This window comes from Simochromis diagramma, unplaced genomic scaffold (assembly GCF_900408965.1).
Source record: "Simochromis diagramma unplaced genomic scaffold, fSimDia1.1 OVJJ01000308.1, whole genome shotgun sequence".
Classification (NCBI taxonomy): Eukaryota; Metazoa; Chordata; class Actinopteri; order Cichliformes; family Cichlidae; genus Simochromis; species Simochromis diagramma.
In genome coordinates, this window is record NW_024386785.1 from 82,399 (window position 1) to 100,085 (window position 17,687).

Sequence of the window (17,687 nt, forward strand, 5' to 3'; positions counted from 1 at the left end):
TGTTCCCTGTCTTCTGTAGTTAATATATCTCAAGACATTCATCTCTGTGTTTCATCCTTTTGTGTCCCCAGTCTGTCATGTCTCCATGTCTGTTTATCCCCAGTCCAAGTGTCATGTCTCAGTGTGTTCCTTCCTGTTTTATTTTGTTAGTCCCACGTCTCCTGCCCGTACATTCAGTTTTGCATCCTCTGTCTTGTTTGTCAGATTTAGTTCACTTGTGTTCTTGTGAGTTCCATCTCCCTGATCACCTCTTGTGTATTTAAGCCTTTAGTTTCCTTCACTCCCTTGTTGTGATCTCCCCTCATGTTGTGTGTTCTCCCTTCTCTCTGTCAGTGTTAGTTTTCAGTCTGTTTGCTCCTGTTTTACTCATCTGTATGTGTTGTTAAGTTTGCCATTTGGTAGCTAATAACGCTGTGTTTTGAGTTCAAGTCTTTCTGCTGAGTCCTGCGTTTGGAATCCACGCTCTTCCTAACACACAAATGTGTCATGACAACATGTTTTAATCAAAGAATGAGACGAGTGATTCCAGATAGTTTAGAAACTTTGAAATGACTTTTATTTTAATTAAAAAGTAGACCTTCTAATAGGTGACTTGGGCAGACTGTAGATCCATGTACGTCATTCATTGACACTGTGGCTAAAGGATCAAACTGATATCACGGCAAAACGTGTAACAGACACGTCGGTCGACAGTGTCCATCGCACGCTTTACCTCTTCAACTAATGAAATGGACATGAATGCAGAAGTTGCATTACCAGCAGGGGGAGTAATATATGTAAAGCCATGAAGTCGGTAGTGAGGACCAAGTCGTCCTTAATCATCAGAAACAGTTAAGCTAGGTGGCTAATATGTATATACATGTAAATGTGTTAATAACATTTATTTAAAGGCTTTCCGATGATTATTTTCATGTTGGCTTGAAATAAATCTCCCTCTGCTGTTACTGCAACTTCTGCATGTGTGTCCATTTCATGTTTTGTAAGGGGCAAAGTGTCAAATGTACACGGTGGACCAGCGTGTCTATTACATGTTTTGACACGATACTGGGTTAAAAGATGGAAGCAATGGGAGAAAAATGACAGGTACGCTCATGCAGTCATTCAGCTTCACAGGAGTTCATGTCTGAAAACTGGTTATTGTGTCTGAGTGTAGAGTAGGTTTGGCCGTGATCTCTGCTCGCTGTATTGAGACTTTGGTAGGTCGAGTCTTCACATGAGGAGACTGGACGATCGATTTCACTGAGACCAATCTGGGAAAATAAAAATAACAAATTGACTGAATTGAGGAGAAAAGACAAAAACACAATGACAGCAACGACATATTAAAGATGATGATGCGCAGCAGGTTTTTAGTGTCAGGATGGAAACAGAAGCTGTGTGTTCTATTTATAGTACACAGAGAAGTGAAAAAGTAGATTTAAATGAAACATAATAATAATAATGGATTTCAATTATATAGCGCTTTTCGGGCCCTCAAACCGCTTTACAATTCCACTATTCATTCACACACTGGTGAAGGTAAGCTACAGTTGTAGCCACAGCTGCCCTGGGGCAGACCAGGAGGCGGTATAGGTGAAGTGTCTTGCCCAAGGACACAACAGCCGAGACTGGCCGAGCCGGGGCTCGGACCGGCAACCTTCCGGTTACAAGACGAACTGCCAACTCTTGAGCCACGATCGCCTCAATATGATTGAACCTGGAATGAAATATTGTTTTAACATTTTCCTATTAGGTCAGCATTTACCAATTTAAATTGAAAATCATGAACTTTTTGTAAACCAGGAAATCACTTTTTGTTTTTCTTTTCTGTCATGAATTGCTCTGTGACAGGCAGGAGATTGGACCCAAAATGCAGGATTCGCAACACATGAGGGCGAACTCAAAATGCAGCTTCATTGCTGACTCGAGGGAAAACGATGCAAAACTATAAAATATAAAAATATAAACTAAACTAGAGGGAGAGAGAACATGAGGAGCATGAGGGAGAGAGGCAGACATGATAGGCTGGGGAAAACAAGATGTCACAAGAACTCACACAACCATGTAAATGCAGACACTCAGGGGGAGACACAGAAGGCAACAACACAGGGAGAATACTGAACAGAGTGACGTAGGAAACCCAACCTTAACATAATGCAAAAAATGACAAAAAGCACAGGAAACTTAAACCGCTGGGCCAAAATGACCCAGGACCATGCCATTTTCTTTCCAGTCTCGTACAGATTTTTAAAAGATGACATAGAGAAAAAACAAACTGAGATAAGTCACCTCAGTGTGGTCAAATGCTGAGTGTCTCCTGCTGTTCAAACCTGTAGAAAAGACAGGTAATAAGCTTCATTAGCTTGACTCACTTATTCTGAAAACATAATACAATTTTAACAAAATGTTGTGTGTCCAGTGTGTGTGCCTGTCCTGTGAAACACTGAGTTTATCAGCAACCAATCAGTACCACAAGAAATATTTTGAATAAAGGTTATTACAGTTAAAATACATTAAAAACAAAAATGAGATGTGAAAGAATAAAAACAAAATGCAATTTATTTAAATGAAATCCACTTCTCCTTATTAAGGTTGTGGGGATGCTGAAGCCTTTCTCAGCTGTCACAGGGCAAGAGTCATGATACACCCCGGACAGGTCTAACGCAGGTGTGTCGCTAATACAGTTTTTATTGTAATACCTGTACTACTTATCTTAAATCTTGCCTCTGACATATGCCCTCCTCAGGATAATAATTGAAACTAATTAAACTGAAATATGAAAATCAACTCTGGAAATTAACTGAAAATAAACTGAATTGAAAACAAACATCAAAATGCAAAAGTATAATAACTCTGTTGTCAATTAATGGATCTTAAAGGTTTTAAATAATGTTTGAAGGTAACTCACCGTTAGAGCCCTCGGCCGTGATTCTGTAGATGAGCAGCAGAACAACAGGCAGCAGAACCACCACCACAGATAAACGTATCACCAGCTCCAAGGACAAACCTGGATGACAGACACACAGACGCAAAACTTCAAATGCTGCTTTTCACGAGTTTCTCAGAAAAAGACGTGAAATGTTGTTGAGCTTCGCTCTTGTTGGAGAATTGTAACTTGTTTCTCTTTGTGAGGGAATAGTTGTTGTTCTGGGTATGGATCATTTGTCAAGTAAATAAACTGCTGCTCAGTGTCTTGAATCATTCTGTGCTGCTGGACTTTGGTCTTGGAAATGTGAAGAGTGGGTGAACATAAAGCATGATCTGTGCAGGTTAACAGGATCTTAGGAAACAGACGTGCACCACAGCAAATAATTTATAAAACATAAAATGCAGCAAAGTCTCACAGAAGAACCATCATTCTTCCTGTTGAAATGATATTACTGAAGTCACATGACTGTAATAGTTTTCTGTGCACACAAACAACTTTTTGTCAGTTTTTCATGTTTTGCCATGAGACTGAGCTTCAGCTCCAGCCTTTTAGCTCAGCAGCTTGAGTCAAATCTTGGTAATTATTTTAAATCCCCATCCATCTAAACAAACTGGGAGAGAACCATCACTTTCATTTCCATGGTCACTGGGACATTAAAAACTCAGTGAATAGAATCTGTGGTCTCATCCAGTTCATCATATTCAAATGTTCTGCAACTTTACCCCAGACTTTTAAAATAAGACTTTAAATGTGTTTTTCCCATAAGCTACACTCCTACTAAGCATGCACACGGATTCTGAACATTATGACAGAGCGAGTCCAGAAGATTTGGATTTAATGAGCCTCATCTCCATGATGAAAATGAGAAAAACTGATTAACAGAACAGATTTAACTGTTACAATTTGTGCACACAAAACTAAACACAAATATTCAAAGTTAAATTTTTTTCCATTATTTTTTTTAATAAAGTCATGGAGATTCACCAAAATGTTTTTGTCACGTGTATCTGCTGTAATGCTTATAGAAATTCATAGGAAGAAATCTAAGAAACCACTGAACTCAAATATTGACTGATCACATCTTTGTCTGCCATCAAGAGCTCATGTAGTGACACTGAAGAAGTCAGCCAAGTTCTCAACCAGCTTTTATCTGCAGTGGTGGTAAGTTTTTAAGTGCTTCATTTAGACGTTGTGCTCTTTACATTCCTAGATTTATCTCATAACTTCACTTCCTTCATAATTTTATATTCATTTTACAAAATGTAATATCTTAATCTTCTTCCACCTTTAAAGGGCGGGTCGCGGGGGCAGCAACCTAAGCAGAGAAGCCCAGCCCTCCCTCTCCCCAGCCAGCTTTTCCAGGGGAACACAAAGGCATTCCCAGGCCAGACGAGAGCGTGTCCTGGGTCTCTTCTCCCGGTGGGACAAGCCCGGAACACCTCACCCGGGAGGCTCCCAGGAGGCAACCTTGTCAGATGCCCAAACTTAACTTAACTGGCTCCTTACGATGTGGAGGAGCAGCAGCTCTACTCTGCGCCCCTCCTGAATGGCCGAACTCTTCATCCCATCTCTAAGGAAAACACCAGCCTCCCTTGGAGGGAGCTCATTTCCGCCATTCTTTCAGTCACTACCCACAGCTCACGACCATAGGTGTTGGGTGAGGACAGGGATGTAGATCGACTGGTAAATTCAGATATTCGCTTTTACACACTCTGTCTCTTACATCAAATACATAATTCAGTTTAAATTATGAAAGGTTGCCATTGGGAGCAATTAACAGATAAAAATTCACAAACATAACCTCATCATAAAACAGCTCTGGTAATTTTACTTTTGATACTTTGATGAAAGTTTAATGTCAATACTTTTTTGTGTGTATTTCTACACTGTGGCTGTTTCTACTTATACTTCAGGAATTTATCAGACTGCTTCTTCCACACTGATGTGTCGTTAATAGACATGGATGAGGTTTTTATTTTTGTGATAAACAATGACAGATCCACACTCATGCATATACGATGTACCTGAACCTGCAGCTGTTTGAGGCTGTCTGGAGACTGTTGTTGTTGTTGTTGTTGTGGAGGCCGACAGGAGAAATGTTGATGTTGATAAAGGCTGATGAGGTGTTGAAATGTTTGAAGCTGTGAACAAGGAAAAATCAGAATAATAACAATCCTGCTTGAAGCAGGTTTTCTGTCTGCATGTGAGTAACAGGGGTTAATGTGTGTTTACAGCAGAACTCATTGAACTAACCTGTAGTGTAAATATGACACATGTAGGTTATTTGAAAGAAAAGTAACTGTGGTCAGTGAGAAGTTCACATCTTCAGGGACATGAATAAGATTTTTTTTACTCACCTCCTGTGATGACAAGCTGAAAATCACATGGTTGTAAACTTGTGTCCAGTGTGCAGCTGTACCATCCTGAGTCAGACTTGTTCAGCTGTGTGATGCTCGCATGCACAATATCCTTTGAGAAATAATTTTTTTCATATTTGATGCTGTATCTGCCGCTCTGAGCTGTGTGATCAGTTGTTTCAATGAGAACGTTTGCTTTTTCACATTTGTCTTTGCAGAACAACATCTTACTTCCTAGTAAATAAAATTTACATTCGACTGTGATGTTTCCTCCTTCCACTCCTTCATAGACGGGAGTTTCAGCGTTGGCAAGTCCAGTGTTTCCATCCTGCAGGTCTGTAGAAAACAGGAAGAATCAGTTACCAACTTCCTGTAAACACTGCATTTGATTTTAAATATTTTATTAAATTAAACTGAAACAAATTATTGTTATTATTATTATTATCTAATTGAACACAACAATTAAAGGTAGTTCATTTAAATTCACTCTCTTTGTAGTCTTCATTTAAACAAAATCATCCTGGTCCTTCCTGCCAACACAAGCCATCTACTGAAGAACCGCTCAGTTAAAAGTTTGAAAACTGACCTCTTATTTGTTTGTATTAAGATCTTGATCTGCTTTGAGCTGTGCTGTTCCTCCTGAACTCAATGATAAGGTTGTTTCCTTACAAGCTCTAAATGTGGTTTAGTAGTTTGGAAAAGAAGGAAGCAGCACTCTGAACACAAACGAGCTGCTGTCGGTCTGAACGCAGCTGCTAACCAGGTGACGTGTCAAGGTCGGTATCCCCGACAGAATTTGTTTCCCCTGCGTCGGGAGCGCGCACTGGGCTTTTAGATCACAAACACCTCTAATAATGACTTATTACTTCTGAAATTTTGGACGTTTTAGCTCTTCATCTGCTCCGTAAGAACAGTGGTGGACATTGACTCACAGACAACCTCAGCTTCTTCTTTCAACACTATTTCTGATGTAGTGCAAAACCTGCAAACATTGTTATAAATCAGAAATAAGAAGAATTTACTCACAGAGGAAAATGAAGCAGAACAAAATGTGACAGAGTTTCATCTCGAGGTTCTGACGGTTTAATGCTGCTTCTCTTACTTCTCTGTTTGCAAACCAGGAACTTCTAACTTTTGCATTTGTTGTGGTCCCTCCCTCAAACCCACACTCCTCTGCTTTCACAGGGTTTTTTTTGTCCATTTATTTATGGTTTAGTTTTACATTTTCTGAATTTTCAATTTCAACTTTGACATTTTCTTGTAACTTTTTTTTTGTCTTCCAAAACAGAGTTTGGAGTTTACTAATCTTATTTAACTGGCTGCAGTTTCATCGTGTGAATCCATCTGCAACTCACCTACTAAAGGAGCAGTGACACTGACAGAAAGCTCATCACTGAGGGGCTTCCTGTCAAAATAAAAACTGTTTAATACAAAGCTGTGGTCACTCACCTGCCACATACAAAATTATGTAATTATGTGTCTTTGAAAGTTATAAGTTAATTTAGCTTCTACTTCCTGCATATGTTACACTCTGTTGTCTATGAGTTTGTTATTTATATTTCTTGATTTCTTGTGCTTTTGTGTCCAGTCTGTTAGTTTCGTCCCTGTGTTGTGTCTCCAGTGTCTCTGTGTCGTTTTACCTCTGGTCTCCCCAGTTGTATTCAGGTCTGTCTGGCTGTGGTTTTTCCCTGTTCCCATCTTCATTTCAGTGTTTCATCCTTTTGTGTCCCCAGTCTGTCATGTCTCCATGTCTGTTTATCCCCAGTCCAAGTGTCATGTCTCAGTCTCAGGTGTTCCTTCCTGTTTTATTTTGTTAGTCCCACGTCTCCTGCCCGTACATTCAGTTTTGCATCCTCTGTCTTGTTTGTCAGATTTAGTTCACCTGTGTTCTTGTGAGTTCCATCTCCCTGATCACCTCTTGTGTATTTAAGCCTTTAGTTTCCTTCACTCCCTTGTTGTGATCTCCCCTCATGTTGTGTGTTCTCCCTTCTCTCTGTCAGTGTTAGTTTTCAGTCTGTTTGCTCCTGTTTTACTCATCTGTATGTGTTGTTAAGTTTGCCATTTGGTAGCTAATAATGCTGTGTTTTGAGTTCAAGTCTTTCTGCTGAGTCCTGCGTTTAGAATCCACGCTCTTCCTAACACACAAATGTGTCATGACAACATATTTTAATCAAAGAATGAGACGAGTGATTCCAAATAGTTTAGAAACTTTGAAATGACTTTTATTTTATTTAAAAAGCAGACCTTCTAATAGGTGACTTGGGCAGACTGCACATCCATTTACATCATTCATTTACACTGTGGCTAAAACAGTGGTTCCCAAACTTTTTTTGCTAGGCCCCTCTTTGTTCTACAATCAACACTGCTATCGATACATTTTTCAAAAAATGTCTCTCTGTGCAAAATGGGTTTAAAAACATAAACAACTGTGGGACACTGTTTGTCCTTGATTTGAACCGGGGGAACAAATTGTGGCAGGAGCAGTGTTGTGCCAAGGTAAGTATCACTGACAACATTTGTTCGTCCTGTGTCGCGAGCATTCACCGGGCACGGAGGGTGGATCCAGTTTACTCCGCCTCCATTACAGACAATTAGACGTGGAAGTAGTAATGTTTTAGTTTTTTGAAAAAGTGAAAAATGAGTGTCGTTACATTACCATTCAGTTTGAGGGTTACAGCAGAAAATGATATATTTATTGTTCTCATGTGGGATTAACAAATGAAGGACATTTTGCCTGATAATTATCTATATCCTCCTGTAACTTTACTGTACAAAGAGCTAAAACCTCCAAAGTTTCAGGAGTAGTTAGTCGTTATAGTGTTTGTGAACTAAAAATCAAGAATGTGGGATACTGTTTGTCCGTGATTTGGAGAGCCCAGCGTGTGCTCCCAACGCAGGGGAAATTAATTCTGTCGGGGAGACCTACCCTTGGTTCGACAGCTGTTGTGCAGGTGAAGCCAAAGGCAAGATATGCTTCATCATATGTTTGTGTTTGGCTTGGAAGGAAATTGGTTTGGAAGCATATTTGGTGATGCTTCATCTTCTGCTTTGCATTTGTGTGGGAGCCCCGTCAAAAAACCTGCCTATTATACTAACAGTGTCCACTCTTCTTTTTTAAAAAAATTCATACCGCACTCCCCATGCAATGTGGCACGTTCACCACTTTGGGAACCACTGAGCTAAAAGATCGAACCGATATATAATAGACACACCGGTCCACTGTGTCCATTTCACGCTTTGCCTCTACAAAACATGAAACGGATGCGTCCATACAGAAGTTGCATTACCAGCAGGGCGAGGACAAATGAAGTACATTAGTCCTTAATCATCAGAAACAGTTAAACTAGGCAGGTAATATAATATGTGTGTGTGTAAATGTGTTAATAACTTCTGTTTAAAGGCTTTTCCGTAATTGTTTTAATGTCAGTGCGCCCCAGGGTGGCTGTGGCTACAATGTAGCTGCCATCACCAGTGTGTGAATGTGTGTGTGAATGGGTGGATGACTGGATGTGTAAAGCACTTTGGGGTCCTTAGGGACTAGTAAAGCGCTATACAAATACAGGCCATTTACCATTTGGCTTGAAGTAAAATCTCCCTCTGCTGCTCACTGCAAATTACTGCAACTTCTGCATGCGTGTGCATTTCAGTTTTGAAAGGGGCAAAGTGTGACATGTACATGGTGGAGCAACGCGTCTATTACCTGTTTGGTCTTGATACTTGGTTGAAAAGGAGGAAGCAATGGGAGAAGGTGACATGGATGAGATTGACCTGTGGATTGTAAGAGGTCCATAATCTCATTCCTGCTTTTGCAGCAGTTTGATGATCAAATCTTTATCACTGACCCTGGTAACTTGGTTTAATGGAAAAATAACAGGTATGCTCATGCAGTCATTCAGCTTCACAGGAGTTCATGTCTGAAAACTGGTTATTGTGTCTGAGTGTAGAGTAGGTTTGGCCGTGATCTCTGCTCGCTGTATTGAGACTTTGGTAGGTCGAGTCTTCACATGAGGAGACTGGACGATCGATTTCACTGAGACCAATCTGGGAAAATAAAAATAACAAACTGACTGAACTGAGGAGCAAAGACAGAAACACAGTGACAGCAACGACATATTAAAGCAGAAGATGATGATGCGCAGCAGGTTTTTAGTGTCAGGATGGAAACAGAAGCTGTGTGTTCTATTTATAGTACACAGAGAAGTGAAAAAGTAGATTTTGAACTTTATTTTGGTTCATTTTAGTGCCGCTTGCGTCTTTTAATATAAAACAGAGACTAGTGCAGATTTAAATGAAAATGAATCATATGATTGAAACTGAAAAGAAATAATGTTTTAACATTTTAGGTCAGCATTTACCAATTTAAATTCAGAATCCTGAACTTTTTTTTAACCATGAAATCTCAGTTTGTTTGTTTTTCTTTCCAGCCTGGTACAGATTTTTAAAAGATGACATAGAGAGAAAACAAACAGAGATAAGTCACCTCAGTGTGGTCATATGCTGAGCGTCTCTTGCAGTTCAAACCTGTAGAACAGACAGGTAATAAGTTTCATTAGCTTTACTATGCCCTCCTCAGGATAATAATTGAGACAAATAAAACTTCAACTAAAACTAAACATTTTCTTACAATAAACCTTAAACTGAAATATGAAAATCAACTCTGGAAATTAATTGAAAATAATCTGAATTGAAAACAAGACATCAAAATACAAAAGTATAATAACTCTGTTGTCAATTAATGAATCTTAAAGGTTTTAAATAATGTTTGAAGGTAACTCACCGTTAGAGCCCTCGGCCGTGATTCTGTAGATGAGCAGCAGAACAACAGGCAGCAGAACCACCACCACAGATAAACGTATCACCAGCTCCAAGGACAAACCTGGATGACAGACACACAGACACAAAACTTCAAATGCTGCTTTTCACGAGTTTTTAGAAAACGACAGATGAAGTGTGGTGACTGGTAAATTCAATGGGGTTGGTGTTTTTGGACTGACTACTTTAGTCAGTTTGGCAACTTTACCCCAAACTTTTGAAAATAAGACTTTAAATGTGTTTTTCCCATAAGCTACACTCCTACTAAGCATGCACACAGTTTCTGAACATTATGACAGAGCGAGTCCAGAAGATTTGGATTTAATGAGCCTCATCTCCATGAAGAAAATCAGAAAAACTGATTAACAGAACAGATTTAACTGTTACAATCAAAATATGTAATAAATACATTTTATCAATAAAGTTGCACACATACATATTCAAAGTTTAATTTTTTTTTGTTTTTTTAAGTAAGTCATGGAGGTTCACCAAAAAACGACATAGCATGAACTGATAACATCTGAAGTGGGGGCTTTCAAAAAAAAAAAACGAGTCTAAAAAAATGTTTGTCATGTGTATCATGTCATGTTGTAATGCTTGCTGGTAAGACTTGAACGCCTCCTCATTCTGCTTAAAATATTCAATAAAAACTACCCTACACGCAACATTCCTGTGTGACTGTTACACTGATGCTTATATAAATTCATAGGAAGAAATCTGAGAACCATTGAAGTCAAATATTGACTGACATTCAAACTCCTTCTTCCACTCCTGCTGATGTGTCATTAATGGACATGGATGAAGGTTGTTTGATAAACACGAGACTGATTCACACTCACACATTCACACGTGCATATATGATGTACCTGAGCCTGATGACAGTGTTTCAGGAGAGGTTGATGAAGGTGTGAAGCTTCCTGAACTGAAATGTGTTGTTGTTGTTGTGGAAGCTGATAAGAGAAATGTTGATGTTGATAAAGGCTCATGAGGTGTTGGAGTGTCTGAAGCTGTGAACAAAGAAACAATCAGAATAATAATAATCCTGCTTGAAGCAGGTTTTCTGTCTGCTTGTGAGTAATAGGTGTTAATGTGTGTTTACAGCACAACTCATGAAACTAAACGTGTAGTGTAAATATGACACATGTAGGTTATTTGAAAGATATATAACTGTGATCATAAAACAGTTAATGAGAGCAGCTAAACAGATTCCACCCACAGAAATAAACACAAAGCGGACCTGACGCATGACACGGATCTGTGAGATGTCGGCTTCTCACCCAACGCCACGTACACAGACACGCCATTGGGGCTGAAAGCCGACATCTCACAGCTTCTGAAGCTGCCGGTTTTGTCACTCTCTGACCAAAAGACACTGAACCAGCAGCAAAAGAAGATCAGAACTGCACTTCATGTTTGATAAATATTGTCATTAATTCCCTCTTACTTTGGCTGTTTTGCTTCCACCACAATATAATCACACTTCCTGCTCAGCTCCCCCTCCCCTCTCTCAGTGTATTTCAAGAACAGTTTCCAGTCTAAAAATCTCTGGTTTTTGCATTATTTGTTCTCTTATTATGCACAAGTCATGTACAGCGCTGTCGGCCACTATTTCCCCCCCAAAAATGATCTCTGACAAGAAAGCCTCATTTCTGCTGTTCAGTACGCAGAAATTTAAACTTTTTTAAATTATGCCAAATTGCAAAACGCTTATCTGTGTCTCTAATAAAACCTCTGTAACTTTGCTCTGCTTCACTCAGCATCAGGTAATGTTCATGTGTTATAATGACCAACTACTACTGTAATTTTGGAGATGTTATCTCCTTATACAGTATAGTTACAGTAGAGTTATAGTGGGATGCAAATAATATCAGGCAGATCCTCTCGCAATTTGTTCCCCCGGACAAACAGTATCCGACGGTTGTTTATGTTTTCAAGCCCATTTTGCACAGAGAGGTTTTTTTTGAAAAATGTATTGATAGCAATGTTGAATATTATTACACAGTAAAAAAACAATTACACATTGAATGATTACACCATAAAGATGGTTTGTTTTTGTTATTCAAAAGAGATAAAAGTTTATTGTATTGTAACTTGTAATTTATTGCAGTTTACTTTTATTTGTTTAATTGTTTACAAAAAGTTAAATAAACAGCAATGGAGTTTGAAAACAAAAAATGTGTGTGTGTGGTTGGAGGATATGTTTGTTCAGGAGGGCACGAATATTTTCTTATAAAACAAAGGGGGACCTAGCAAAAAAAGTTTGGGAACCACTGCTGTCAGACTTCACAACAAAGACTTATTGCACCTGTGTGGGTTTGTGTGTGTTTGATCAGCTGCAAAAGTCTTTGTTGTGAAGTCTGAAGACTAAGTGCAATACTCTTTTTCTGACAAAGTTGTATCTTTACTCAGTTGCATATAGCATTTGTATTCTACTTTATCCTACTGTATATTTTATTTTATTCTATTCTGTACAGTTATGTACAGAATATTATTCTTATTGTTCTAACAGTGTTCTCTAATTTTTGCTATATAACTTTGCACTGTCCGCTTTCAGCTGTGACAAAACAAATTTCCCACGTGTGGGACTAATAAAGGCAATCTTATCTTATCTTATCTTATCTTATCTTATCTTATCTTATAACAACAGAGTAGTAAGTGGTGCTGTTGTGGAACAATCCTAAATGTACAGAGAAGTTTTAATTGGTCAGATATGATTTAAATCATGTCAGAACCATGTCTTTGATTCTGACTTCATGTTCCAGATGAGATAAAAGGATCTTTTGGTGAAGTGTCAAGCAGCAGGTCTAGAAGCAGTAAAACTGCAGAGACTACAAAAATCAGCAGTGATGATTTTCAGCATGATGCAACAATATTTCTTTATCAACCTTTATCAACAAAAGGAAAACTGACAATGAAAACTGTCAGTTTAACCCTGCCTGCAGGCCTGACCTGAGAACCATTGAAGTCAAATATTGACTGATCACATCTTTATCTGCCATCAAGACCTCATGCAGTGACACTCTGACGCCCTTTACAGCACTACATTTATTTGATGACTTCACTTTTTTATAAGTTCAGATTAATTTTCTGTTATACTTTAACTCTAGTTTGATGTCGTGTCATGTACGTTATTTAACAGATATGTAACTGTGGTCAGTGAGAAGTTCACATCTTCAGGGACATACTTTTTTTCTTTTACTTTTAACAGAGTTGTGTATTTCTGCTCCGTGACGTTTCTAATTATACTTCAGGAATAAATCAAAGTGCCTCTTCCACTCCTGCTGATGTGTCATTAATGGACATGGATGAAGGTTGTTTGATAAACATGAGACTGATTCACACTCACACATTCACACGTGCATATATGATGTACCTGAGCCTGATGACAGTGTTTCAGGAGAGGTTGATGAAGGTGTGAAGCTTCCTGAACTGAAATGTGTTGTTGGTGTTGTGGAAGCTGATAAGAGAAATGTTGATGTTGATAAAGGCTCATGAGGTGTTGGAGTGTCTGAAGCTGTGAACAAAGAAACAATCAGAATAATAATAATCCTGCTTGAAGCAGGTTTTCTGTCTGCATGTGAGTAATAGGTGTTAATGTGTGTTTACAGCACAACTCATGAAACTAAACGTGTAGTGTAAATATGACACATGTAGGTTATTTGAAAGATATGTAACTGTGATCATTGAGACTTTCACATCTTCAGGGACATGAATACATTTTTTTTACTCACCTCCTGTGATGACAAGCTGAAAATCACATGGTTGAAAACTCGTGTCCAGTGTGCAGCTGTACCGTCCTGAATCCGACTTGTTCAGCTGTGTGATGCTCACGTGCACAATAGGAGTTAAGAAATGATCTTTTTCATATTCAATGCTGTATCTGCCGCTCTGAGCTGTGTAATCAGCTGTTTCAATGAGAATGTTTCCTTTTTCACATTTTTCTTTGCAGAAAAATGTTTTTCTTCCAGGGATATAAAATTTGCATGTAACTGTGATGTTTCCTCCTTCCACTCCTTCATAGACGGGAGTTTCAGCGTTGGCAAGTCCAGTGTTTCCATCCTGCAGGTCTGTAGAAAATATGAACAATCAATTATTACCAACTTCCTGTAAACGCTGCAGTTTGATGATATTTTATTAAATTAAAACAGATGATCTTTCAGTGTAATTCAGAACAACATTTTAAAGTAGTTCATTTAAATTCACTCTCTTTATATTTTTCATTTGAACAAAATCACCCTGCTTCTTCCTGACATCGACACAAGCCATCTGCTGAAGAACAGCTCAGCTCAGAGTTAAAAGTTTAAAAATTGACCTTTTATTTGTTTGTGATAAGAAATTGATCTGCTTTCAGGTTTTTGAAATAGTTGCTTAATATTCATCTTTCAGTCTGTTAACATTTAAGCTGTGCTGTTCCTCTTGAACTTAGTAAAAAGGCACAAATAACGTTGTTGTCTTTTGCCCACAGTTACATTGCTGCAGTTTAGCTTTCACAGAAACGTGACTTACTGGCCAAGACCAGGACCTTTTATTCTCTACTGAAAGCCAGAAGTTACCTGGAAAACTTGAAGTGGCGGGGTATGTCCTCATTCAAACAAAGTATACTGTAATTCTGTTACTGCTGCATCAAAATCATAGTATTATCCCACTGACTTGTATTTGAAAATCCACAGATGAAGAAATTAGATGATAGATAAATAAATTTTGTAGAATTTGCTGATGAAAAATTGAACTTGTTTTGACATAAAAAAAAATTCAAAAGCTTCCTTATAGTCATGATGTTAGCCTGAATTACATAAAACACTGCATCAAATAGAACAACAAAGTAATTACAGATGTTTATCCCAAGAAAGCAAAATTAAACTGAACCAGCCTTTTAAACATTCTGATGTGTTCGGGAGTATAGATGCAGAGGTGGGACCAAGTCATTGTTTTGCAAGTCTCAAGTAAGTCTCAAGTCTTTATCCTCAAGTCTCAAGTCAAGTCTCAAGTAATGTCAGGCAAGTCAGAGTCGAGTCTCAAGTCACTGGTGTAAAAGTCCAAGTAAAGTCACAAGTCTGAAATTTTCAATTTCAAGTCCTTTCGAGTCTTTAAAAAAAAACGAAAAAAAGCATGTTGAAGTTATATGCTAAATGTAAATATTAGACCATGTAATTTTTAAATCTGTGTTTTTCTCAACACATGACAAAATAGTGAACTTAGAAAATATACACAAATTGTGAAATTGCACCTCTTTAAAATGCAGCTCAATTAAACCTAGCTCCAAGAATAATTTTCACCGACAGTTCTGAGATAAGCTGCATGTTATTCTTGGATGCGCTTGTAGGACTGGCTTTAAAATCGCATGACAAAAATATCATACATAAATAAATGATATTTTTTTTAAAATATCATTTAAAAAAAAAACTGCATCACCAACGTAGCCTGGAAAACATTTGCTAGTTAGATGAAGTCAGCTATCTCATCGTAGCATATTTATATGCATATTTATAATTATACGGTTCTTGTGAGTGCATACACTCGTGAAGTTTAGTAACTTCCGGTCACTGCAACAAGCCCAGGTACAGTTTACCGACGGATGGGTACAGGACCTTGAAATGCACCGTGTAGAAAGTAAAGACCATCGTACGTATCATAAGTTTACCAGTCTCACAAATCGTCTTCATAAATACACATTCGTTAACCGTTTATTAATAGGACCTTTGAGCTCAAGGGTAATTAATTAGCAGTGGAAATAATTTCTGGTTCATCACAGAAATGTAGCAGTGACAATAATACTGTATGCTGTAATCGCACTGGACAATTAGTGATACAAAACAACTGTTTTATCCTGTGAATAAAATTATATGTTTTTGTCAATGTACCATAATAACAGAAGCGAAACGCAATATTGTGTCAGGACAATTCACTATTTATGCACAATAAACAAAGGAGCATAGCGCGACAATTTCTGTTCAGCGCCAGACTTGCTTGTAACCTATATCACCAATTATGTTAAGAAAAATGACGCATTAACTACAAGAGCACACTGACCTGTGTGGAAATGCTTGGAGCAGACTAACCTGTGAGCTGGAGTGTTCTGGGACGTAATATTTGATCTTTGAATGGCTGCAATCCAGTCGCCTCTTTGTTACTTCGGAAACATGGCTCGAACAATTCCTCCTCAACGACGTAATCCGATAACAACCGATCTCTTTACCCGTCGGCTTCCCGTGGCTGTCATGCGACCGGCTATTGCAGTTAATAATACAACAGCTTCTTGACATTTTTGTGTTTCTTTTTATTGCTGTGTAACTGATTTTAATTGAAAGCCTGCGTGCGCTAGTACCGCTTGCCACGAGTTCCCAGAATCCTTTGCGGTTCTACCCGTGAATGACGTCACATTTTCAATCTCTATATAATATGCATGTTAAATTTTATATTTGGGGTAAAATATCAAGTCTTTTCAAGTAAACCGGTTCAAGTCCAATTCAAGTCCCAAGTCATTGGTGTAAAAGTCCAAGTCAAGTCACAAGTCTTAGAACATTTTTTCAAGTCAAGTCTAAAGTCATAAAATTAATGACTCGAGTCTGACTCGAGTCCAAGTCATGTGACTCGAGTCCACACCTCTGTATAGATGCACGAGGTGCACCTAAAACCACCATGAATACCGAACCCATATTGTAGCGTACAAAATGCTGAAGGCGCACAAACTTTTTTTTTAAGTGTGGATGTTGTGACTGCGGTTCAGTATCGAAGCATCCAGCTGTGGACATTCACTCACAGACAGCCTCTGCTTCTGCTTTCAGCACTCTTTAGTGTAGTGCAAAACCTGCAAACATTTTTATAAATCAGAAATAATAAGAATTTACTTACAGAGGAAGATGGAGCAGAAGAAAATGTGACAGAGTTTCATCTCGAGGTTCTGACGGCTTAATGTTTAATGCTGCTTCTCTTACTTCTCTGTTTGGAAACAAGGAACTTCTAACTTCTCTTATCCTCGCAGTCCCTCCTTCAAATTCACACTCCTGCGCTTTGATGGTTTTTTTTCTACTACAGAGTCAAAGATTAAGTGTCCATTTATTTATGGGTTTCTTTTAAATCGTCCTTCAGAAGTTCCAGAAGTTGATTCTTTTGGTTTCTGGAAGTCTGACCTGCGTCTCACAGAGCAGACTTTTCAGACTTGATCAAATTCACTTTAATTTAGCTGTCTGGCTGTAGTCCAGTTTCGTGTGAAACCAAAAACACTGCATCATCTAAAGCAACTCGACTACTAAAAAAAGCTTTGACACTGACAGAGAGGAAGTTTTGAGCCATCAAAATAGAAAATTTCAAACAAAAATGTATTCACTCACTTTATTACTCAATTGTACTGAGATTGGGTGATCGTGAAGATCATCTGAGTACAGTTAACTCACTTTCATCTTCAGTAAACAAGTTTGAAGTCATTTGAGTTTCGTGACACTGCACTTTATTTACTTGAAGGAACCATCAGATGGTAGGTACATTATGATCATAAAGCTGGACATGGTCAGCAAAAATAATCAGGTAGGTTCTCAGTTGGCCATATTGAATGTGAGTATTATAAGAATGTGCGTCTGACAGAAAATAAGAAAAAGCAGAACAGGTAAAAG

General features: G+C 38.3%; 2 protein-coding genes across 2 annotated transcripts; both read right to left on the reverse strand.

Annotated features, from left to right (window-relative positions):
* Window positions 1–530: 530 nt before the first annotated feature.
* Window positions 531–6,383, reverse strand: LOC120727968. Its single transcript, XM_040022586.1, has 6 exons — window positions 6,292–6,383; window positions 5,266–5,601; window positions 4,933–5,049; window positions 2,888–2,986; window positions 2,269–2,309; window positions 531–1,250 (listed from the first exon to the last, which is right to left on the reverse strand). The coding sequence occupies exons 1-6, from the start codon at window positions 6,329–6,331 to the stop codon at window positions 1,098–1,100; spliced, it is 786 nt and encodes a 261-aa protein (XP_039878520.1). The 5' UTR covers window positions 6,332–6,383; the 3' UTR covers window positions 531–1,097.
* A 1,279-nt stretch (window positions 6,384–7,662) lies between these two features.
* Window positions 7,663–17,080, reverse strand: LOC120727967. Its single transcript, XM_040022585.1, has 7 exons — window positions 16,930–17,080; window positions 13,809–14,144; window positions 13,451–13,591; window positions 10,944–11,084; window positions 10,043–10,141; window positions 9,746–9,786; window positions 7,663–9,306 (listed from the first exon to the last, which is right to left on the reverse strand). Exons 1-7 carry the CDS (start codon window positions 16,967–16,969, stop codon window positions 9,154–9,156), a joined length of 951 nt encoding a protein of 316 aa, XP_039878519.1. The 5' UTR covers window positions 16,970–17,080; the 3' UTR covers window positions 7,663–9,153.
* Between the last annotated feature and the right edge of the window lie 607 nt (window positions 17,081–17,687).